Source organism: Chiloscyllium plagiosum, chromosome 15 (assembly GCF_004010195.1).
Source record: "Chiloscyllium plagiosum isolate BGI_BamShark_2017 chromosome 15, ASM401019v2, whole genome shotgun sequence".
NCBI lineage: Eukaryota > Metazoa > Chordata > Chondrichthyes > Orectolobiformes > Hemiscylliidae > Chiloscyllium > Chiloscyllium plagiosum.
The window spans coordinates 58,496,987-58,522,670 of NC_057724.1; the positions used below are offsets into that span (position 1 = coordinate 58,496,987).

The 25,684-nt window shown below is 37.6% G+C and overlaps 1 protein-coding gene across 3 annotated transcripts in view; it reads left to right on the forward strand.

The window, feature by feature from the left end:
* The window catches only part of atrx (ATRX chromatin remodeler), a 241,124-nt gene that overhangs the window by 94,175 nt on the left and 121,265 nt on the right, over positions 1 to 25,684 (forward strand). For all 3 annotated transcript variants that reach the window (XM_043704988.1, XM_043704987.1, XM_043704986.1), the window contains 2 exons: positions 3,707 to 6,378; positions 10,620 to 10,695. In XM_043704988.1, coding sequence (XP_043560923.1) covers positions 3,707 to 6,378; positions 10,620 to 10,695 — 2,748 coding nt within the window. The remainder of the gene's footprint in view (positions 1 to 3,706; positions 6,379 to 10,619; positions 10,696 to 25,684) is intronic.

The window sequence follows — 25,684 nt, forward strand, 5'->3', positions numbered from 1 at the left end:
ATAGTGTTAAGGGTTTAGATGGAGAAGAGTTTGTGTGTGTACAAGAAAGTTTTCTGATTCAGTATGTGGATGTATCTACTAGAGAAGGTGCAAAACTTGACATTCTCTTTGGAAATAAGACAGGGCAGGTGACTGAGGTGTCAGTGGGGGAGCACTTTGAGTCCAACGACCATAATTCTATTAGTTTTAAAGTACTGATGAAAAAGGATAGACCAGATCTAAAAGTTGAAATTCTAAATTGGAGGAAGGCTAATTTTGACGGCAAAAACTTGCAAAAACTGATTGGCGGCAGATGTTTGCAGGTAAAGGAAAATGTGAAGCCTTCAGAAATGAGATAACGAGAGTCCATAGGCAGTATATTCTCAGGGTGAAAGGAAAGGCTGGTAGGTGTAGAGAGTGCTGGATGACTAAAGAAATTGAGGGTTTGGTTGAGAAAAAAAGCATATGTCAGGTATGAACAAGATAGATTGAGTGAATCCTTAAGTATAAAGGCAGTAGGTATACTTAGGGAAATCAAGAGAGCAAAAAAGGGACATGAGATAGCTTTGGCAAATAATTAAGGAGAATCCAAAGGGTTTTAAAAAAAAACATTAAGGACAAAAGAGTAACTCGGGAGAGAATAGGACCCCTCAAAGACAAGCAAGACAGCTTTTGTGTGAAGCCACAGGAGATGTGTATTTTGCATCAGTATTTACTGTGGAAAAGAACATGGAAAATGTAGAATGTGGGGAAATAGGTGGTGACATCTTGAAAAATGTCTATTATAGAGGACGTGGTGCTAGATGTCTTGAAACGCATAAAAGTGGATAAATCCCCAGGACCTGGTCAGGTGTACCCTAGAACTCTGTGCGAAGCTAGGGAAAGTATTGATGGGCCCCTTGCTGATATATTTGTATCATCGATAGTCACAGGTGAGGTATTGGAAGAGGGGAGGTTATCTAACTTGGTGCCACTGTTCAAGAAAGGTGTTAAGGACAAGCCAGGGAACTGTAGACCAGTGAGCCTGGCGTCAGTGGTGGGCAAGTTGTTGGAGGAAATCCTGAGGGACAGGATCTACGTGTATTTATAAAGATAAGGACTGATTAGGGATAATCAACATGGCTTTGTGCATGGGAAATCATGTCTCACAAACTTGATTTGAGTTTTTGAAAAAGTAACAAAGCAGATTGATGAGGGCAGAGCGGTGGACGTGATATATATGGTCTTCAGTAAGGTGTTCGACAAGGTTCCCCATGGGACACTGGTTAGCAAGGTTAGATCTCATGGATTACAGGGAGGATGATCAATTTGGATACAGAACTGGCTCAAAGGGAGAAGACAGAGGATGGTGGTGGAGGGTTGTTTTTCAGACTGGAGGCCTGTGACCAGTGGAGTGCCACAAGGGTCGGTGCTGCGTCCACTACTTTTCATCATCTATATAAATGATTTGGCTGTGAGCATAAGAGGTATAGTTAGTAAGTTTTCAGGTGACCCCAAAATTGGAGGTGTAGTGGACAACGAAGAAGGTTACCTCAGATTACAACGGGATCTTGATCAGATGAGCCACTGGGCTGAGAAGAGGCAGATGGAGTTTAATTTAATAAATGCGAGGTGCTGCATTTTGGGAATGCACACTTTAGCAAGGCTTATACACTTAATGGTAAGATCCTATAGACTGTTGCTAAACAAAGAGACCTTGGAGTGCAGGTTCACAGCTCCTTGAAAGTGGAGTCGCAGTTAGATAGGATAGTGAAGAAGGCATTTGGAATGCTTTCCTTCGTTGGTCAGAGTATTGAGTGCAGGAGTTGGGAGGTCATGTTGCGGCTGTACAGGACATTGGTTAGGCCACTGTTGGAATATTGCGTGCAATTCTGGTCTCCTTCGTGTTGGAAAGATGTGAAACTTGAGAGGGTTCAGAAAAGATTTACAAGGATGTTGCCAGGATTGGAGGATTTGAACTATCAGGAGTGGCTGAATAGGCTGGGGCTGTTTTCCCTGGAGCGTTGGAGGCTGAGGGGTGACTTTGTAGAGGTTTATAAAATCATGAGGGGCAAGAATAGGATAAATAGATAATGTCTGTTCCCTGGGATGGGGGAGTCCAGAACTAGAGGGCATAGGTTTAGGGTGAGAGGGGAAAGATATAAATGAGACCCAAGAGGCAACGTTTTCACGCAAAGGGAGGTGCATGTATTGAATGAGCTGCCAGAAGTAGTGGTGGAGGCAAGTACAATTGCAGAATTGAAAAGGCATCTGGATGGGTATATGAATAGGAAGGGTTTGGAGGGATATGGGCTGGGTGCTGGCAGGTGGGACTAGTTTGGGTTGGGATATCTGGTTGGCATGGACAAGTTGGACTGAAGGGTGTGTTTCCATGCTGTACATCTCTAGACTCTATTTCAAAGTAGTTTTCATTGTTATCTTCTGAGATAGCAGCACAGACTTCAGTTTTCTTTCTCTGTATCTTGGTAGAGTTTTCTGGCTGGTTGTGTAAACGATGGAAAATTAATCTTTGTTTTCTGTTTAATTGTAATTTGTTTTTCCTACTGGAAACAGTTATGGCTCTGTTGTCCTCCAACTCAAATCTGGTCCTGACCTCTGTACAGCAAAGAATAGTCAGAGTTTTGAGTAGATTTATAGCTCAGGTTGAGGTTCTGGGTGTAGGTTTGCTCAGTGAGCTGGAAGGTTTGTTTTCAGACGTTTCATCACCATGCTAGGTACCATCATTAGTGAGTCTCTGGTGAAGCACTGGTGGTATGGCCTGCTTTTTATTTGCCTTTTGGTTTCCTTTGATGTCATTTCCTCTGGCGATGTCAACACATTGACTTGGATTCCATTTATCACTCCAGAGAAAACGGACAGGAAATGACATCACTGACTCAAGGAAACCTAAAAACAAATAAAAAGTGGGCCATAGCACCAGTGCTTCACGGGAGGCTCACTGGTGATGATACTTAGTATGGTGTTGAAGCGTCTGAAAATGAACGTTCCAGCTGAGTGGGCAAACTTAAATCCAGAACGAGTAGTCATTTGTGAGATTGAAAGATAGTTATGGGGGGTGGGAAGAGAAATGAGGAAGCTGTTGAAATCCACATTTATCCCGTGTGGTTGCAGGGTTCCAAGGAGGAATATGAAGCGTTTCTCCTCCAGGCGTGTGGTGGTAATAGTTTGGAGGTGGAGGCGGCCCAGGAACCTGCATGTCCTTGACTGAGTGGGAGGGGGAGTTGAAGTGTTCAGCCACGAGGTGGTGGCGTTGGTGGGTGCGGGTGTCCCAGAAATTCCAGCACCAATCTCTTGATTCTGATCTCGAGCATCTGCCGTCCTCACTTTCTCCTGGTCCATAACAACCATCTGAGTGGCTGTAATCTCCAAAAGGTGTATAGATATACAGCACAGAAACAGACCCTTTGGTCCAAAGTATAGCACTGTTGGCCAACAGGGAGCTGAGTTTGAGGCAAAAGTATCCTGACACCCTGCCCTTTCGAGCTAGCAGCTTCAGTCAGGAGACAGATAAAGATGTTTTTAATGAGAATTCATTTCCAACATCTAAATGAGTTCAAAAAGAAAAAAATAATTAGGTGCTATTCACTAAAGTGCTGTGTAGATGATGTGGATAGATCTTTCTGCATTGTTCTACCTGTTGCAATTGATAGCTGAGAAGATCCAAAACTCTGGTTCTTTCTTGATGTATATGCTTTGTTTTTATTCTTCATTTCCTTCTGTATTGCAGATGGTGTGCTGAAGGTGGAAATCTGATTTGTTGTGATTTTTGTCACAATGCATTTTGCAAAAGCTGCATATTGCGAAACTTGGGCAGGAAGGAACTATCCAATATTATGGATGAAAACAAAAAGTGGTACTGCTATGTATGTAACCCAGAGCCTTTATTGGATTTGGTGACTGCATGTGACAGTGTATTTGAGTGTCTTGATCAGCTGTGGCAACAAAACAGAAAAAGGAGAGACTTTGATAAATTTAAATTGGACAGTGATAAATGCAAATCTCCAGGTCCTCATGACAGTGACAAGTCTATGGATCATGAGTATAAAAATACTCAGAGAATTTCCAGTAAAGGTTGTAACGGTCAAGAAAAGGATGAAGACACGTTAACAACCCTTCCTCCAGGTTCTGGAAGCATTTTATATTCTTATAAGGCACTGAAAGTGCCAAAAGAAATTCTGAAGAAGGCTCGCAAGTTAATAGATACAACAGCTAACTTGAATATGAGTTTTGTTAATTTCTTAAAACAGAAAGATTTGAATGAATCTGAGCCTAATGTAAGCATGAGACAATTGAAAGCTTTTAAGTCTGTGCTTGGAGATCTAAAGAAAGTTCATCTTGCATTGGAAGAAGTTGTAGATAAAGAGATTCAGGACTTGGAAAAGGAAAAGAGTAAGAAACATGCTGGATCATTGCAAGATTGTGTTAAGAAATTTGAGGTATTGGATTCCACTAACAAGGAGAACGATTTATTACCTGATCGGACAATTGCAGAAAACTCTGTTTCAGCTGAAGATGAATCTGATCAGATGGAAGTATCCTTAGTGCCAAGTGAACCAGACAAGATTACTGAAGACCAACAAATGTCAGTCGAACAAATCAGTCCACTAGTACTGGATTCAAGAATGCCTAGAATTGAAACTGATTGTATATCAAATGAAGATCTGTTGGTCAAAAACGAAGTTGTTGCTAATACTGAAAATACAGGTCTTGTATTAGAGTCCGAGATGGGTGAAGCAACATTGCTTAACAGTTTAGATGAAGCTTTAGATATGGGTTCTGTTGCTTCATTAACTGAAGGTTTGTTTGGGGCAACTGACTCGTTGCTACCAGATCTGGATGCAATGGATAATTCTGCTAGTAATAGCACATTGTTAGATACTACATCAGCTAAAGCACCTGCTGAAAATCAGAATTCTGAAAAATCCTCAGAGTTTGACTCTGATTCCAGTGCTAAATCTTCAGCTAAGTGTGAATCTTTAAGTAAGTTGACCCCAGCTTCACTTAAGGGAGCTAAAAAAAGTGCAAAAGATGCAGGCAAGAAAAAAATGTTTAAGGATAGACAAGGTGTTGCAACAATAGATGATGCTGAAGGTGTTGCTGAGATGGAGGATAATGGGAGGGACACTACTGAGGCAGAGGATAATGAAGTTGCTGAGGCAGTGGCTAATGGGAGTGATGCTGCTGAGGTAGTGGATAATAACGATGGAAACAAAGGGCATGTGGTGGAGAGTGATGCAGGCAGTGATGGCGACAACGATGGAAATGAAGCTGATGGCGATGACACTGGATATGGAGTGGATAGTCATGACGACGTCGAAGGTGGAGAAAGAATCAGTGCTGCAGAAGATTCCATTAAAGACAAAAAAGTCAGGAAAAAAATTCAAAGCGGAAATTTAAAAATTTCAAAAAAGAAGAAAAAATCAGATGAAGTAATTGAAGATGATCTTGAAAATGATCCTGTAAATGATACTTCAGTTCTATCAGAAGATGCTGATACCAGGCGATCACCTCGCATAAAAACTACACCCCTGAGGCGTCCTGGTGGAACAGGAATTGTGAACTCCAGATCTGAAGAAGACACTGATAGTACTGGTGGTGATAAAAAGCGTAGAAGATTAAAAAGGGAAGCTAAAGGTAAAGACAAAGTTGACTCTTCAGGGAAAGTAAAATCTGGCCAATCAAAAACGGTCAGCAAAAGTCTCAAGTGCGAGATGCAAGAATCTGATCCTAATAAGTCAGATACACCACATCAAGCTAGTGTGCAAACTACCTCTGACTCAGATGAAATCCCTGAGGTATTGAAAAAGGCTGCAGTGAAGTGTGGGAGTTCCTCAGAGGTGGATAACAAAGATAGTGATTCATCCCAAAAAATTATTAAAAGGACTAGTTTGTTTGGCTTAAGAAAACGAATGCCACAGTCTAGTAGTCTTAAACGGAAAAGGAAGTGCTCATCCTCAAGCTCAGATTTTGGTGGAAAAGAGAGAAAAAGATCCAGTAAAAGGATAAGTGTTGCTAACAAAAAAAGACAGCATCGTTCAGACTCTTCGAACTATGATTCTGACCTAGAAAAAGAAATAAAGAACTTGAGTAAAATTGGTGCTGCTAAAAAATCAGCTTCAAAGAAAACAAAAAGACAGATAACCAAGGATGATAGGGATGATTCATCAAAAGATGAGAAAGTTCCCACAAATTCTGCTCCAGAAAAAGCAAAATTGAAACGAAAGAAACGAGGTGTGGAGAAAAAGCAAAGCTCTTCTTCATCGTCAGATGACGATGAAGGAACTGAACAAGAGGACAAGCAGGACATGCCTGGAGAACGTAGCAGTGATGAACAAAAGATACAGCCTATCATGGAAAACATTGTTCTCACTACAGGATCAGGTTTTTGCCAGTCATCAGGTAGGTGTGCTTCTATTAATGTGATTTTCTTTTCATTAGTCATTTTTCAACGCATCACATATTTTCATAGATTTGTAAATTCCTAGTGTGGAAGCAGACTGTTCAACCCATTGACCCTCCAAAGAGCGTCCCACCCAGACCCACCCCTCTACCCTATCCCAGTAACCCTGCATTTCCTATGGCTAATCCACTTAATCTGAACAACATTGAATTGTGGAAGGAAACCAGAGCAAACATATGGAGAATGTGCAAACTGCACACAGTCGCCCAAGGGTGATCCCTGATGCTTGAGATGGCAATGCTAACTACAAAATGACTCTGTTGTCTACTTTGTGGACTTTTTCAAATAACCTTATCAAACAAATCATGTCTTTTCTGAGCTCTTATTGATTGGGTTATCCTAGCAAGGCAACAATCAAAACAGTTAACCTCAATTGCATTATAGTATTGACCTAATGTTTTTGATGCTATTGCAGTTGCTGTCAGCTGAAGATGGAAATATGCTACACCAGGCATTTATTAATGCATGTATTTGTTCACATTAGCTGAAACATTTGATGATTTATTGCACATATAAATGAAAATAATTCCCTTTGAACGTCCTCTTGGCCAACTTGTCTTTGGAAATATTTAATCCCTGGTTATGGACTACTGTCACATGAAACCAGTGTTGTCATTGTGGATTAACAAGACTGCTGAACTTTGGCATATTCTAGAATTAAGATTTGTCACAGAATCTCAGAATTATTAGGGTGCAGGAGGCCATTCACCCTTGTTTGCAACAGCTCTCCGGATGAATAGTTCAGAATTCTATTCCCTGGCTTCTGCATGTAACTTTAAACATTCTTCTGAGAACTGATTCCTTTTTGAATGCTTTGATTGTATCTGCCTTCACCACCCTCTTAGGCAATGCATTCCAGACCTTAACCAGCTGCTGTGCAACATGAAGAAAAACTTCCTTTGTTTGCATGTTACTTTTAACTTTGTGTGCACTTGTTCTAAATGTTTTCGCAAGTAGAAGTTTTAATTGGCTTCATTTGTGACGGTATCATCTCACTTCATTGCATGGAGTATCATTGTACTGACTTGACAGTAGCTCTAATTTTAAAACCATGTATGGTGGAGACTGAATTGTTCTGCTGCACCTGTGGGGATGGGTTAGGGAGGGTGGGGGAGCGTGGGTGAGGAGTACGTATAATATATGTAAAGTATCAGGTTATTTTGGAAGTACTAGCTTTCAGAGCGCTGCTCCTTCATCAGGCAGCTGTCCAATAGCTAGTACGTTCACAAAAACCTGTTGGATGATCAACCTGTAAAAGATGATCAGAGGATTAGATAGGGTAGACAGAGAATGACTTTTTCCTATGATGATGACATCATCTTGTACGAGAGAGTATAACTACAAATTGAGGGGTGATAGATTTAAGACAGATGCCAGAGGCAAGTACTTTATGCTGAGTGTGGTAAGGGCGTGGAATGCCCTACCTGCTAAGGTAGTCAACTCAGCCGCATTAGAGAGATTTAAACAATCCTTAGAGAAGCACATGGATAATTTTGGGATAGTGTAAGGGGACGAGCTGAGAGTAGTTCACAGGTTGGCGCAACATCGAGGGCCGAAGGGCCTGTTCTGTGCTGTATTGTTCTATGTTCTTAAAATAACATGGTATTGTGAGATATTTAACTTTGTCCATCCCAGTCTAACATTAGCACCTCCATATATATATATATATATATGCTGAGATACTGTAGCATTTTCTGTGTTTGTTTCAGATTTCCAGCATACTCAATATTTTGCTTTTATTCTGGCTTTGTAATATGCCAACAAGTATCGTGACCTTGGATTAATGATTTTACCGGTTCATTTTTTTAAAATTAGCAATTTGCAGAAAACAGAATTAGCCTATCCTAATGGTTGCCACAGGTTGGTAAATATATATTAAATTATGTCACATTTCTAAAATGGGGACCAAAATTGGATGCTCCACACTAACTGAGGTCCTAGCAAGGTATTGTAAGAGGGTAGATTAGCATGCTTTGCCTTTTAGTCAATTGACTTATCAATCTTGTTGCTTTAGCCATTACTCCACAGGCGGGCTTGTAAACCTTGAGAGAAGTAACACTAGAATGACCAAGTCTCTCCCACTTTCTTAAACCATTTTTGCTTTTTATCATTTAACCTGTTTTTCTAATCGACCTGTTGAGAGATGTTATTACACACCTGTGAAGCACCTAGAACTTTAACCCAGGCCTCCCTGGTCCAGGGTCAGGGACACCACCACTGGTCCACAGGGTGGCCCTATGCTTTATTGCTTTAGAGCATTTATTCCGTCCGCACATACGGTGTAGTACCTCCTACATATTCAGCATAATTTGCTGGTCAAGCGCAGTCACCCAGCACATCACAGTCGACTTGAAGTTAGCAAGCATCATCTAGATTCTTTGGAACTCCTTGCCACAGAGTGCGATAGGGGAGAGTCCTTAAGTATATTTTGAGGCTGAGGTAGATTCTTGGATCAGTTGGGGAATCAAGGGTTACATGGAAAGGGCCAGAAAGTGGATGTAAGGAATGTCAGATCAGTCATGATCCTATTTGAATGGCAGAACAGGCTCAAGCAGCCGAAAAGCTTACTCCTATTACTGTTTCCTACAGTCTTGTGGAATGATTCCAAGATCACTATTAACAACAACAGTAATGAAGAGTAATGGTCTCAACCTGAATTCCTGATGGATGTCTCAAGATTGTCTGTTTAGTTTCCAAACATTACTAGAGATACATGCAACAAATGCTTCCTTGTACTTTCTGGCTAATTTTCAGTTCAGTTCAATATAATTGCCACTAATATCACTGACTCCCATTTTACAAAGAAGCCTTTCATACATTAGCTTGTCAAAACCCTTTTAAAAGGCTTCCCTCATTCCACACTTTTGCAAGTAGTGCCCATTGCAAAACATCATTGATTATGTAAAGTATAACTTTTATCAGTATGTATTTTAAAAGAAAGCTTGAATTTTTATTCATCACTTAGTAGCATTAGCCAACTAACTTGTTAAACTCTGTTCCATTAATTATTGGTTTCAACATCTTTTTGGGTTGCAATCCCTTTGTCTAGAACTTCTCCAACTGTTGTGCCAATGTCATTTTTTTCAGTATAGTTTGTGACCAGCACAATGTCAATATAGTCTCTTGATGAGACATTAACACTGAGTTATTACACAAGTAAATTTTCTTTTCAATGTAATGTTTTTATATTACATAAAATTTTAACAGCTTCGGAGAAGTTTTTTGATTTTACTGTTGAAGTTACATTAAACTCTAATTTCAGTGGCTAACTAATTAATAAAATTTATTTCATTTACCTATTGCTGAAGGGAAGAAATGCACTGTTGAAACTTTTTGTCTTGATGCATTGAAGCAAAACATGACTAAGTTTCAAAGGGAACAGCAGTGTATACTGAATGAGAAGAGGATGCAGATTGGCTGGCAAGTGAATCTTGGTAGGGAAGTTGCCATTTGACAAAATGCTGAAAACTGCAGGTTCTTCCATGTAATCTTGGAAATAACTGAACTTCAATTCAAATTTGAATTGAAAGGTTTTATGGGCACCCAACTAGGTTTTGTTTTGAATTTGCATAGCCAGCGCAGGCTCCACTCCTTGCTCAACAATGCTGTTGAGTTATGTTGCCCAATTCATATGTGGAACAGGCCTTGTGCCGCACCTGACATTCTGGGTTACTTCGCAACAAGATGAAGGGCCACAAAATAGCTTAGATTAGTGATTAAATTCTCCGTTCTGATATTCTAATGCTAGAAAAAGAAAATTAGGAAATAGAAATGTGAGAAGTTGAGGCATTTAGGTTAATTTTAAGATTGGACCGTAATTTTCAACCTGTCTTCACTTGCCAACGAAGACAAAATTCTGCAGATGCTGGAATCTGAACTTGGAAACCTAACTCATCAGTTAGCAGACATCATTGTGGAGGGGTGGGCAGAATGCAATATTTCAGTTGAAAGTTCTTGTACTGTAACTGGAAGAAAACTTAAGCCTGTTGTACCTAAAAAAAGAAAATGCAGTTGGAGGTAGGAGAAGGGAAGGGACAAAAAATCTATGAACGGTAGAGAATAAAATTCCAAAAACGTTGCTAGATTGTCGCCGTGTAATAGAGATCGCTCTGTTTTTAAATTCATGAATATTCTGAAAATATGGGAACTCTCAACTAAAATGTAGCCTTTATCATTACAGGTGATGAAGCGGAGGGAAATTCAAAAAATATTCCCCCATGTACCAGTGATGACTATGACGATGACCCTGAGAATAGGTAATAAATTCCACAGTGCGGACTTTACACAGACTTATTTATCAGAAAAGCATTTTGTGTAGTCACAAAAATTTCTTTAAATAGTTCAACCTGTTGGTGCTAACATTTGCTGCTTTATTAAAATATATGATGAGTCTTTTTCTGTTTGTAAAAGATTTTTAAACAATTTGAAACATTTTCATGTTTACAATTTATGCAGTAAATATGATTTTATGAAATTACCCGGTCCTCAGCATTTTTTTTTCTTGAAACTATTAATGATTCAAAATGTTATGTGGATTTTGAATCTACCAAATTAAAAATGTCTAATTTTAGTTATTTCATGTTTATTCATAATGTCATTGCGTTCTCTAGACGTGCTTAATTCAATATGTAAGCAGACGACAAGATAGTTTTGCGTTTAGTTTGTACATGATGTTTTTCGGCTTATGATTAGAAGCTCTTCCAGTGCAGAAGCTAATTGTTTGTAGAATTGTCCACCTTCGACTGGAAAAGAGATTCTTGATCAGTTTCCCTTGTGGGAAACTGATCAAGAATCTCTTTTCCCTTGTGGGAAACTGTGTGGAATAATGTAGAGGATGAAAGAGAATTGAACATTAACATCTTGTCAGGTGACCTTGATTTTAAAATTAAACATTGGAATATATATTTAAAATGTTGGATTATCATTGCAACTTCTCATTGAAACTTAACAACATTTTTAAAAGGGTGAGACAGAATGGGTGCAGAAATTATGCTTCCTCAGTCAGAAAATGTGTAAAACCAATGGATTCAGTCTCAGAATAAGGAGCACGCCTCTTAAGACTGAAATGAGGAACGTCTTCACTCGGGGTTGGAAGTTTTTAGAAATCTCTGCTAGAGGGCTGTGAAAGATCAGTCATTATTTTCTAGACAAATGTTAGATTTCTAGGTACTAATGACATTGACAGATTTGGGGAAACTAGGGAAATGTCACTGAAATAGATGGTTATCCATGGCCTAGGATGGTATGCTGGGCTTGGGGCTGAATGAATTGTTTCTGCTCCTATGTTCCTATATTCCGAAATTGCCTTGATGGAAAATCGTGTCGTAATGTGGTAGCCCATTTTAGGGAAATGCCTGGATCTCATTGTAATTTTTTTAAAACTACATTTCCAATACCTGAAATATATATTGTCCTAGGACCATAATTTTAGAAACGTTTATGGAATACGAAACCCACAAATAAAAATGTATGGTAGGGGGTATCTTGTGAAACTTATTAAAATTATTTCAAAAAAGGGGTTGAATCTGTAGTATTTTCTGATTTTGATATTGGTTTTGAGTTAGTTCGTACCCTCTGGTATATTCTGATATCTCATCCAGATTTTTGAGTAGAATTGAACTTGTCTATTAAAGGGATGTGGGAAGTGATTACTTTGCAGTTGTGCTGTCTTGTACGTTGGCCAGAAGAGGAGGAGGAAGCACTTTAGTTTTAAGGCTTGTCTTGTCATTGATTTTGAAGTTGCTATACAGAATTACTGAACAGGGGATAGTCAGAAAATCTGAATTCTTATGTATGGCCAGCATGCCATCATGCATTGCTGTGTCCTTTGCCTATCCTCTTATCCTGTTCCCATAAACCTCAGTAAATTTGTGTGGTTAGCTTATTGACATTTGTATGTGTTGCTTCAGTGGTAGCTGAGGGTCTGTTTTCATATGCTTTTCCACCTATATGCTTTGACCAAGTTGGGCGGGTAAATAAATCACTTTTTTTTCCACTCCTGAAGTTGCTTAGAACATCTTGAATTTTTAAAAGCATGACATTTCTCAGTTTTCTCTTGATTTGTCCATGTGTAAAACTATATGAAGAAATAAGAGTGACAGATCTTTTAAGATGACAAAAAAATGCACTTTTTTTTGTAAACTTGGTTAAGTTTCAGTCGTGTTATAGTTGACAGTTGGCACACTGGCAGAAATCCATGTTAATGAAGGGCTTATGATCTCCGTGTCAAAACTTTTAAGAACCCATTCAATTAAATGGAATTTTCAGCATCTTTTTCATTATGGGCTTTGTTAAGTTTCCTTCATATTTGGCAGTTTCTACACACACGGTGGCTGTTGCGTATTGTTCATGGGTATTTTCCAGATAGCTCAAACAATAGCAAATGTGAAATTCTGCAGGAAATCCAGCCAGAGATGTTTATTATAACCCAATTGGGAGGCTTTATTGAAAATTAGCATCTCTTCTAGACCACATGACTTCTGGAGCTATTTTAAAATCGTGTTATAGCTCATTTTACTGCAATCATGGTCCCTGATGTTAAAAACTCTTGGTGTTCAAAATTCCAAGTTCATATATTACAACTTCATGTCTTTTATATTGATCAGTATGCCTAGGCTCTGCAGATTCTTTGACTTTAATATCAAAAAGAAACCTACTTCTGGAGCTTTTTGCATTTCATCCCTCCAGACAAAAAGCCAAACCATCACAGCATATACTGGCGATGACAAGGGTGCTGCATTGGTTGGCATTTGGATTCTGACTGAGGCATTTCATGGGGAAAGCAACATGAGCTTTAAGCTCATCAACTCTTGGTTTCCTGATAATTACATTAAAACCCAATTTAAATAATCAGTCAAGCAGTCAGTAAAAGAATGTATTACTGTCTAGAAAGCAACATAATTTCATTGGCAGTTCTTTGCAAAGAAAAAGAGAAAATAGTCAAGTCTTGTGCCTTTCTTGAATTAGCTCAGACCTTGATAAACCAGCAATTCCTGTTTCTTTCTCCATGACACATGGCCAGTTCGTGTCACCTTATTATCCAATTAGTAGTGTTTGCCTGTAGTAAAAATTATGATAATGTGAATTTGGCATTCTTAGGTTTGTCTTGAGTTCAAGGTAAAACGCTTTGACAACAAATTCTCTCTTTCCATCATATTCATGATTTATCACTTTTTTGGGGGGGGGCTGATGTAGGACAGTGTGCAGACAGGAATTTATTGTAACAGCTATGGTTAGCATTAAGGGATTTGGTGTTGGCACACCGTGGCAGAAATTTTGTCATCATTGTTTCAGACGCAAAGTGACTCTGTCCTAGTGATTTATGATGCACTATCCAGTTGGAGGTATCAGATCCTACCATGGCAGATTGTGAAATTAAATTTTTACAAATCTGCTAATTTTGTTCATGAGTAGGATTAGAATATATTCAGGATGTATCCTCACCACTACCCACAATGTTTTATGAGACATTGATGGAACAGCTGCCACCATCATTTTCCTGGTAGGCATCTACAGGCTTTGCTTCGTTAATGAGATAGAGGATGACTATTCGATCTGAAGAGAAAGGTCTCTTGTCTGAAACAAGATGTAGTTTATTGTATGATCACCACTATGTACAAATTACACTGATGTGATAGCCATTGTTATAGAGACTGAGAAAGACTCAGACCCAGATGGTGGATCTTACTTCTATTACTGTTCCAAAGGAATTCATAGTCCAAAGCTGTTTTCCAAGTCCATGCAATGACATCATAGTGGGTGATGTTTAAGGTATTCTTTGACATTAATTCTCTTAAACCTTTTGCAGTTTTTATACAATTCTGCTGAAAAATTGCTTGTATCGATTGCATTCATGCCCACCATTAATACATTGAATACTTCTAAATGCATGCTTGTGGTTAAAACATCGTTACCTAAATTCAGTAAGGCCAAAAAGAAAAGTTAAAAATCAGATTGATTTATTTTTAAAATGTTAAAAGCTACGTTAGAGTGGCAGAATGGCTCAGTGGTTAGCTGCCTTGCAGTGCAAGGGATCTGGGTTTGACTCCAACCTTGGGTGATTGTCTGTGTGGAGTTTGGACATTTTCCCCATATCTGCATGGGTTTTCTGCAGGTGCTCCAGTTTCCTCCCACAATCCAAAGATGTGCAGGTTGGGTGAATTTGCCATGCTAAATTGCCCATAGTGTTCATGGATGTGTAGGTTAGGTACGTTGGTTAAGGGTAATTGTAGAGTAATAGAGTAGGGGAATGGGTCGGTGTGGACTTGTTGGGCCAAATGGCCCGTTTCCACATTGTAGGATTCTATGATTAGAAATGGAATCCTGTGATTTTGAGCTGGTTTATCCAGAGACCTGTAGAATGTTGCTATCTGGAAAGATAGGCCTCATATGTAAATTGCGAAGCTCGTGATTACTAAGTGTACAACAACTTGCTTTCGAATAATCTCAAATAGTTTGTTGAAGTCTATCACAGAAACAGAGGTGTGTAACATTTCATAATTTTAACTGGTTTTAAATCTTGAAAGAATACGCCAGTTTAACCAGTATCTGTTTCCTTGTATGCTAAAGTATTAAGCACCTTGGTTAAGTATTAAATATTGTATTTTTGTTATTGGAAATCACAGTAATGAGAAAAAACTATGGGCCATTTGTTTAAAACTAATTTTCTTTTTGTGGATGTAAATTTAAACTGTTATGGCAAAAGGATGGGTTTACCCAGATTTTGATGGACCTAGAAAGAGTTTAAATATTTTTAGATTTGAGAGGTAAACTACAATTTTATGACCAAATGGACTGATTAGCATTTCTAATAAAGAATAACATTCAATAAACAGTTATTAATTATCTAATTTATGGAGTCAAGCACAGCAAATCTTCAATAAAACTTAAACTAATTAATCGCTGAACTTTACAAAATATCTTTTGTGACTTTCGAATATCAAGCATATCAATATTTAAATGTTTTGCAATTGGGACTTTTCCAATGCATGTTAACACAGCACTATTGTAAGACCATATGTTCCATGAGTTCATAATGTTGATATTAAATTTTTAATTTTTTTGTTGAGAAAATTTTAGTATCATGGAGTTTTTAAAATTTCCGACAGCTGTGGGGGATAAAAGGGATGGTTATGGTTTTTAAAAATGGCAGTTTTTTTTTGATATTGCAGATTGTATTAAAGCTTTGTCATTGTGTTATACAGGGTGCAGTGAATCTGCTGGAAGTTTTTGTTTAGAAGGGAACTGGGAGTACATGAAAGCAGTAACTTTAATGTGTCTCTATGGGATCATGAATCCTGCTATGCATGGTTGAACAAATCCACATTTTAGAATATCACCCTAGAGATTTTCCAGTGTTCAGTTGAATTGCACCTGTCATAACATGAACCAATAATTATGTACAGTAAAATAGCAGTAAGCCAAATACAGGACACCTGTCCACAAATTTGTCAATTGGAGGTTTAAGATAGCTAAGCAAGTCCTGACAGATGCAGTGTTGAAAATAAAACAAATAGAAGTGCTGTGGTAAAAATGTGAAAAATACCTTAGTTTTCAATTTAATCACACCTTACAATGATCTGACCATGTGTAGTTAAAGCCATTGAAAACTTTTTGAGGGTTAGCACTAGGAAGATTCAATCTTTTTCTGATTAACAAGCTGTTTTTAGATGAGCCCATCATATTATCCATGCAGTCAACTGTGTGCTTATGCTACAAAACAAAGCCAGAGCATCTCTGGCATTGGTGACTTAAGTTTTGGAAATGGGCAAGTGAGCGTGTAGTTAGTTTTTGGTCTGTTCGGGATATTAGGGTGATAATTTTCCTTGTCCATTGAATCATTCTGTACATTTTCCTGATCAGTGCCCCTCAGATTGACAGGCATCAGTTTATTTTGTTCTTCTCATTGTGTGGTTAGTGCTTTGACATTTGCCAAAGCAAAGTGATGACTTGGACTATTCAATCCCAAGAAATAGCAGCTTTTTGATACCATCCTTGTTATTACAGATATTAGCAATGACATGTGTTTATCTTTGTTTTCAACCATTATGCATTTCACCTTTAAACATTAGCGAACACTTTGATAAAGTGGTAAAGCAGTCTAGTTTCATTTGCATTAAAGATGTCTTGGTTCGTACATTTCTTTTCAGGGTTTGGACAAAAGCATTTGCAGATATTACTGCAGGCTTGTCCCAAAATTAGCACTCTGGTGCAGTTGTACAACAGTGCAGTAGTTTACCTAATCTGGAATTACTACTCTGGAACTGACTTTTTATGGGTATTCTTTTATTGGGTTTCCTTTTGGCAGGGATGGCAATAACTTTGCCACAACTGGGATTTAGGGTTATTTGAATTTGACTCTGTGATTTTATGTAAATTCAAGCTTTTGTTTGAACCTTCAACAGTGTTTGTAATAAATTAAAAATCTTCCGGAGCATTCACAACCGAATTTTCATTAATGTTTCTATGTGGACTTGATAGATCAGTAGCAGCACTTTCTTGCTAAGTTGAATTTGGAAAATAAAGCACGAGTCATTTCCTTCTCCTCTTGTGTACACTTTAATTTACTGTGTCACAGACTCTGCAGATTTCAAGATCATGAATATCTGTAAGAATGTTATCACTTTCTCTGGATAATTTAAACAAGATACCAAGAAAAGGACCAGCTATAGGCTGATCAGCCTATTGTGCCTGCTCCACCCATAACCTCAAATCCACTTCCCTGAGTACCCCATATATCCTTCCAACCCCTTGCCTAACAAGAATCTATCTACCTCTGCTTTAAATTATTCAAGGTTTCGGTTTCCGCCATCATTTGAAGAAGAGAGTTATAAAGACTCAGGACCTTTTTGAGAGAGAAGTTTTTGCCTGATGTGTTTTAAATGGTAAGCCCTGTTGTTTAAACAAGGTAACCCCTGGTTCTGGATTCTCCCATTTAAGAGACATAATCTCTACATTTATCCTGTCATCCTCTGTATCTTTTATGTGAGCTTTACTGCTAAACTCCAAACAGTATAGGAGTGTCCAACCTCGGCCAAGCTAACCACTCCAGTTGAAAATTATTTAACTTTGTGAAGTTAACAACTTAATTTTGAATAAGAGAACCATTTTTATCAAAACTTGTAATAAGCTCTCATTTTAACATCTGTGAAAAGAAAGGGTGTTCGTATCAGATGCAGTTTGCAACTGATCGTGCAGATGTTCAGATTTTTGGAGCCCTATACTTTACTTACTGTTCTAACTGATATGTAGGCAATGTCTTAAATTTGGGCCAAAAAAACTTCTTCCTTTGCTATTTGAAGTGATAGTTGATTTGGTACCAGTGTAGCTCCTGAAATGTTCAGAATAGTTGTATTTGACAGTTTTACTGTATTTGCAGGTTTTTCTCATTATTCAGCCTTTGTACAGCAGACTGTTGCAATTCTTGCAGGCAGTTAAAGTGAAACATTGGTTAGTTTCTTAAGAGTTTCTATTTTGTGATCTTGTATGTCTACTCTTAATGTTTTTGTACTGTCAATGATGAATCCCTATTTTTCAGGCCCTACCATGTGATATAGATTTATTATTGGTGCAGAATTTGTTTTTGATGAATGCAGTCTCAGATTTTGGTGAAAGTTATGATCTTCTGATGTTGCTGGCAGTAAAAGGAGCACAGCATTTAGACTTCATGGTTGGCAATGTTTTTATTTCTTCACGTGTAAAATTGTTAAGAGTCCCCGCAACTGAGCGTTTCTCCACAGTGCTGCAAAGCAATTAGATTGTTGAAAAGCACAAATGGTTGAAATCCAAAGCCAATGTCTGTTGGTGAATAATCCTTCCTTTTTATGACTGGAAGTATAATCTAAAATGATGAGCAATATTATGACTTTGGCTTTGTGTGTTAGCAGATAGGGCAACATTCGTTCATCTTTCACTTCCCCTTCAACAGTGCAAGTATGTTATGTTTATATTAAAGTCAAATCATATACAGAATTAACACAGGACTTTGTGGATGAACAGAATGCAGGAATTGATGGCTTCACTATGAGTAAAATTGATCTACTTTATTGATGATCGATTTGGATGTATTTCAGTTAGTTGTTAACTCCGTCAAAAAGAACTTTTGTGGCAATATTTTAATCTGTTCTTATCAGAACTCTAAAATGGTGTAGTGGGACATCTGCCTGTGTCTAAAAGGAAGATTTCTCTGCATTTATTACAGCTTTTGTTAGAATAAGTTGGCAAAGCATTAGACTATACTGATAGCCACATGCAATAGAGCTAGATCACTACAACCATATACAAATCTATTTAGATATTAATGCCAGCAAGACTAGTTTGTTAGCAAATGGAAGCTAAAATTCTGAATTTTTTTTCTTTTTTGGCATCTTCCATCCCCCTCTAAACTAAAGATATTAAGATCAGTTGCAGTGTCCCTACTTTAGTAAAGTAAATTTGCAGTATGATGAGAGAGGAGTGTGTAAAAAAAAAAAAAAAAAAAAAAATAGTTTGCTTCTGCTTTCAGATTGGGATGTTTTACTCTGGTTTTGAAATGATGCTCAAATTTTGGTTCAGATTATTCAGCCTTGTGTTCATAGGACAAGCACCTCATCCCAGGGGCCAATATCGTAAACCTATGCTGTACTGCCTTCAATGCAAGTGTGCTTTTTTTTAATGTGAAGTACAAATCTTGCCCAAAGTATTCCAGAGCTATTACCAAGCTCACCAAGCTATTACAACAAGTTGGCAGAAGACTTTATTTTTCTACTCTAATTCCTTGCATGTACTGCCTTAATTGTTTGCTGCACCAGTACCTTTCAGCATTCCTTATTATGAGCCCGCCAAACTTCTTCAAACATCAGCATTTGAACTTTTCACGTGAATCTTCTCTCTCCTTACCCCACCCCCAGTTTACACTCAAAGTTAAGGCCACTAAATTACACTGTAGTGATTCTTCCAAGGATTCTGACAGTGGCTAGGGAATGCAAAAGAGGCTCTGACTCCCTAACTCTGGAAAACCTTTCTTGTAGTGACCTGAAGGAGCTTTAATTAAATAATTTTTATCATCTTATATTGAGAAAATACTGGAGTCCATGATATGGAATGAAATGCTTGAGGACAGAGAATGATGAATTGTTCAGGTCACTCAACTTAGAGTGTCACTTGCCATGGCTGAGGGACTACTGTTATAAGATTTAAGAAATAGAGTCTCTTGTATGATTGGGGAAAAAAAAATAGCTGGCACGGTGGCACAGTGGTTAGCACTACTGCCTTACAGCGCCAGAAACCCGGGTTCAATTCTCGCCTCAGGCGACTGACTGTGTGGAGTTTGCGTGGGTTTCCTCCGGGTGCTCCGGTTTCCTCCCAAGTCCAAAGATGAGCAGGTCAGGTGAATTGGCCATGCTAAATTGCCCGTAGTGTTAGGTTAGGGGTATGGGTGGGTTGCGCTTCGGGGGGTCGGTGTGGACTTGTTGGGCTGAAGGGCCTGTTTCCACACTGTAATGTAATCTAATCTGTAATGTAATGTAATCTAATATGTTGATCAGGATTTAAGTGATAAAATTGTTTTCATTGAAGGTGTAAGTTGAAGCGAATCACAATTGAAAAAGAGTATTAAGAACAAATATTTTTAGTGGTTGCAATGCTGAATTCCCTGATACAAATTAGAACTGAAATAGTATTCTTAAATTCTTTTAAGTTTGTTAGTTGCTGATATGTTAAAGGGTTTTGGACTGAGCAAGAGGTTAGACTTAGCCTATGAGGAGAAAAATTCATCTTGCACTTGAGCTGAATGGCTTGCTGCTGTCCTATTAACATTTCATGACTCATTGGCAGCATGAGCTGTGATTGCCAAAGGCTCGTGCTTGAAAATAGATCGTATTCACTTTTATTGATAACTATATACTACTTCAGTGGATGTATCTATCTGCCAAGCCGTCACATGAACTTGGGCAACTTCTAAAAAGGAGATGTTACCAGATGATGATCTTTCATAATAGAGACTGTATCTTGTTTATGGAGAGGTAGAAAGGTCGGCAAACAAACATTTTGCTCTGCTCTTCCTGCTTGAACTTTGTTTTGAAATCATGAAATACAATAAAGGAAAGTAATTGTCAGCAGAAAAGAAGAATTATTCTTAGAGCAACTTTTTCTCATCTAGAGTACGATGACATGTTAATCGTTAATGTTGTCCTTTCAGCGTACACTTCACCTTTTACTGTTACTTTTAGAGATGTATATTTGAGAGATGCCTAAAAGTAATCCCAGGATTTTGTCTATGAAGATTTGATGTCTTCCTGTGAAGATCATTGGAAGTTTCTGAATAGAGCTGTAGAATTTAAATGCTAAACTACTAGATGTTGAGATGTTTGGTTTCTAATGCAGCACCAGATTTTCAGAAGTTACGTTTGTAAGTTAACTATTGAAATAGAGCAGAATTGTTTCACAGTAAATATGGCACAGTAAATATGGGCTGACAAAAAGGCCAGCATTGACACATGAAAAATCTAGTTATCACCCCATGATACCTTTAAGAACCAATCAAAACATCTCTTCCTTGCTCTTTTAGGAAAGATATATTGCTGAAAATGTACCACTTGTTATGCTTTTCAATTAACGTTTTGAAGCAAGCTAATTTAAAATGCAAACGTTATTTCAGTTATCCTACCTTTAGTGTAGAGCTCAACGATCTGGTTCTCTGAATTATCACATAGTAGAGGAGGAAATGTTTTGTTACAACTTTTGCAGAATTTATTGTGAGCCGTGATTTGGTTTCCCTTTTTCATTTATTTAGCAAAATGATATTGTTCATAATCTTTTGTCATGCCTTGAGCAGGCAACTTTATTGTGCTTGAGTGTTCCTGGCACTGTTTGAAATTGGATGAGCTAATTTATAAATTAAATTAATGTGTGTATTTGTTAGACAAAATATATCAAATCTTATGTTTTTGTTATAATATTTTTTTTAAATTGTCTTGTGAAATTGTGGTTCCATTGTAACCACAGGGAGCTGCAGCGCACTTTTTATGATTTGGAATATTTGGAAGTTGTTTGTTTTTTTTTATTAATACTGCGTGAAATTAAAAATCAGTTGAAAATTGTCATTACAAATATTTAATGGAATGCGAGTTTTCCATGGGGTAGTTGTAAATTTGAATTGTATTTATAATATGATTGTCAAGTAATGCTGGTGAATTTATTTTGTTTTTGTGATACTTCAAATCATTTTGTATATGTTGTATTTCTAAGACTCGAATTACAACTTTTTTTTGTTTCTAAATTATTGTTTTGAGAATGGATGGGCAATGAACTTTTGAGCCTGACCTGAATCGATTTTTTTCTGCCAATGTGAGGTAACTGCATAAAATGGATTCAGTTTCAGCCTTTGATGTAAATGAGAATGCAAAACATTGGCATCAAATGAAATTGTTCCTATGCCCCTTCAGCATTTGTAGGAAGAAATGTTCTCTACTTCGTCTGAGTTAAAGTCTGTACATTTTGAAGTTATGTAGTTGAAAGGGGGAGGGAGCAACAATTCCATCATCTTGCACATTCGGCTTTTGTGAAATGAACTTGATGAAAGGAAACTGTTTAAGGAAAGCTACAAAAAAGAATTTATACAGAGTCAGAGGCCTTTGAACACTCACTTGATGCACAGAATGAACCTGCAACCAACTGGTGGAAGATGTTTGGCTCAACTGACTGAACAGTGACAGCTAACGTTTGTTGCCCCAGTGTATGCCTTGGATTGGGTTCTGAACTGCTGATTAGTTGACTTGACGTGAAAGTTCAGTCTTCAGTCTGGTGGCCATCTCCGGATTCGGTGTGCTCCAAAAGACCAGAAGAACCTGCACATCACACTATTGATACACTGTAAGTATATAGAAAGTGTAAGACAAAGGAAACTCAACTATTTACCTTCAGGTGAAAACTTGTGCTAAATAATCAGACCTATCTATGATTAAAGATATTGCATGCAATTGTTTCTTCGTTTAACTATTCTTGGCGCAGTGATCAGAATCAATTTCTGTATTTCTCTGCAATGGATAGTCTTTGCAAATCTTAAATGTTTAGATATTAAATTTTAATTTCTTTACCTAATTTTGCTGAAGTATCTGACAAATTCCTGTGTCACATTTAATCATATTAGCAGCTAGTAACAAAAATAGAAGACGTTTTGAAAATGCTCAGTAGATGACATTCTTTGAAAGCAAGATCAGTTAATGTTTCAGAAGTCTATTCTTGGACACTGTAATAGGCCCAGGTCTGAAAGTTAACTATCTATTTACTTTACCTGTTGTCTGAACTGATCATTTTCAATATTGTTTCCTGCTGGCATTGCAGGTTTCCACATTGCTGTAATTTTTCTTACTTGAAGAACATTTTAAGTGGTTACAAAGTTTTCAGAATGATTTACTTTCTCATTCTTGAAGAAAATATTTTGTCTAAAGGCAAAATGATATTTGAGATACAGGAATTGAAATATAGAACCAAAAATGGCATCATTCATAATTGCTTGTCTTTCAGTAAAGCAAAATAGTGGTCATGTGAAATTCTGTTTACTTGAATTTTGGAAGCAGCCCTGTGTATGGGGAAAAAAAATTGATTGCTGGACTGTATCTAATATTTATGGTGTAGTCCATTTGAATTAATTCACAGTACTGCACAAAACATATAGCGAGAAATGTTTCTTGATTCCCATAATATATGGTCAGATTGTTGTGGTCATTTAAGCCAGTTGAGATTGCATTCAGATGTTGAACAAATTAAATAACTTGAGAGAAAATGTTCTTGCTATAGAACAAATAGTAACAGAAGCACACAATTGGCTGCCTTTAACATTTATTTTCAATGACCATGAAAATGGTAATTAAGGATGACCATAGTATTTCTATTTATTTATGAGCACATTGATGGAAAGTTGGAGTTTATTGTCTAGCTCCATTTGCCTTTGTTGGTGGTGGTGAGCTACCAATAATTGAGTGGCTTGCTATTTTAGAGGATTCTTAAGACTACTGCATTGCTGTGTCTGAAGCTACACATCACCAGGCCAGGTAAGGATGACAGATCTCCTTTTCCTAAACAATGTGGGTGAGCCAGATTTTTTTTAAAAATATATCTTTGGTAGTTTCTTGACCATTGCTTTATTCCAGATTTGTTTAATTATTTAAATTTAATTACCCAACCATCGTGGGACTTAACTTGTGACTCCAGATTATTAGTTTGGATTCCAGGATAATTAGTCTAGCAGCATAATAACTCTGTTACTGTAATCCTGGAGGTTGGTCAGTTTAATTAGATGGAAGGCTATTTTATGATGCTGACAGCGTTGGTTGAATTCCCATACTGGTAGAGGCCTCCATGAAGGATTCTTCTTTTCAACCTCACCCTTTGCCTGAGGTGTGGTGACTCTCTGGATAAACTCCCCACCAGTCATTTCTAATGAGAACACAGCACTATAGTGAACTTGATCTTTCAAACCTTAATCCTGAACTTGGCTGAACATAGTTTCTAGTTCTGTGAGAAGTATCCCTATAATGCCTGGAATGGTAGTGTGAAATGTGTTTTAATAAAAGCGGGTGCAGGTAAGATTGAATAATTTGGAAACGAAGCTTGGTTTATAAGGAAATTGTGTGGTTTTTTTAGTTTGAATTGCTACCTTAATTGTTTGCTACAGCTTGTAATGGTCTAAATAAAATGGTCTCTAATTAGAATGTGGAATAAAGGCAGTTGTCTGCTTAAAGTGATGATTTTGGCACTCCTCCATTGTTTGTGAGGATTATGAATCTTAGCTTTTCATTGGTGAATAAACTTAGTGTGTTAATCTAGCACTTAAATCTGCAGTGTTATGCGGCCATACAAGTTTATCAACACGAAAAGTAAGTAACAATTCTGTTTTTTAAACAATGATGGGGTAGAGGGAACAAGAGCAGTATTTGGCACAAAGGAGAAAATCTGCTGTCTTACAGGGAAAATGCACAGCTTTTAGTACCAGTTGAAGTTCAAGGAAACGACTAGCATTAACTACACAAGTGTAGTCAAAGGCAAGATGAAAGCTGTTGAGCAGGCTTGCAAGAAACATAAAGGAGCTATTGGAGTAATTGAAAACAAATTTTTCCTGTATTTATGGGAGACCAAAATGATTCACACTTTCAAGAGTATTGGGAGAGGATGCTGGAGATTTAAAGCTTTTGCATTGCAATCTGGAGAAATTTTCTGATGATGGGTTGATGGGTAAATTAAGAGAAGTAGAGGGTAACATTGCACACTTAATGCATTAGTTGAAAATATTGCTGTTGTGGAACATATTGAAAAGGTGCTAGCTTGGTAGCTAAATACCGTTTGTGGGTGGTCATGTAACAACTGGTTTGGAAGTGAGGGTCTCTGATCCTGTCTGAAAATCACAGGTGATAACAAGTGCAAAACAAATTCTCATTAGTTTGCTATTACATTTATTTTTTGACTGTTACTGTATTTTGATATCTTGTTAATTTATATACACTTTTAAATTTAGGTGGTACTTAAAAAATTATTTAGTGTGAAGCAGTTCTAATGCTGAAGTTTCCCACTCCTTTCTGTTGACCCATCATTAACTAAGTAAGATAGAGTCCTCTCCCTTGAGTCAAGGTGATGAGTTCAGGCCTCACTCAGACTTGAGTGCAATATGGTTGGTACTTCAGTGCAGAATTGAAGTTAGCTACATTGTTCAGGATACTATTATTTAAGTGAGAAATAATAAGAACATCCTCTTTATCCAAATGTATGTAAAGATCCTGTAATATTTTAAATGCATAGTTTGCTCACTTCTTCTGGCTACATTTCACCCTCAATCTGCATCAATAAAAATAATTATGTCCAGTCATCTGATTTGTTTGTGATATTGCCTTGCTGCCATATTTTCCTATGTGCAAAATTAATTGTTTGTGCAATATTGTGTATCCTGAAGATCTGATAAAGATGTAAATGTGTCACTTGTCTTCTCTTTTACCTGCTCATGGTTCTTCCTTCCCTCCACCAAATGACCTTGCTTTAATTCTATGCTTTGGTAATCGAAGTTAAATTTGTTCATTTCAGCTTTTTTACAGAAGAATTAGTGAAGGAATAGGATTTATAAAATAATTTGTGGTATAGATAAGGTGAATAGCAAAGCTCTTTCCCCTAAGGTGGGAGATTTCAATAATTGGAAGCATGTTTTTAAGGTGAGAGGTGAAAGATTGGAAAAGGACATGAGGGTCAACGTTTTTACACAGTGGTTACTGTGTGGAATGA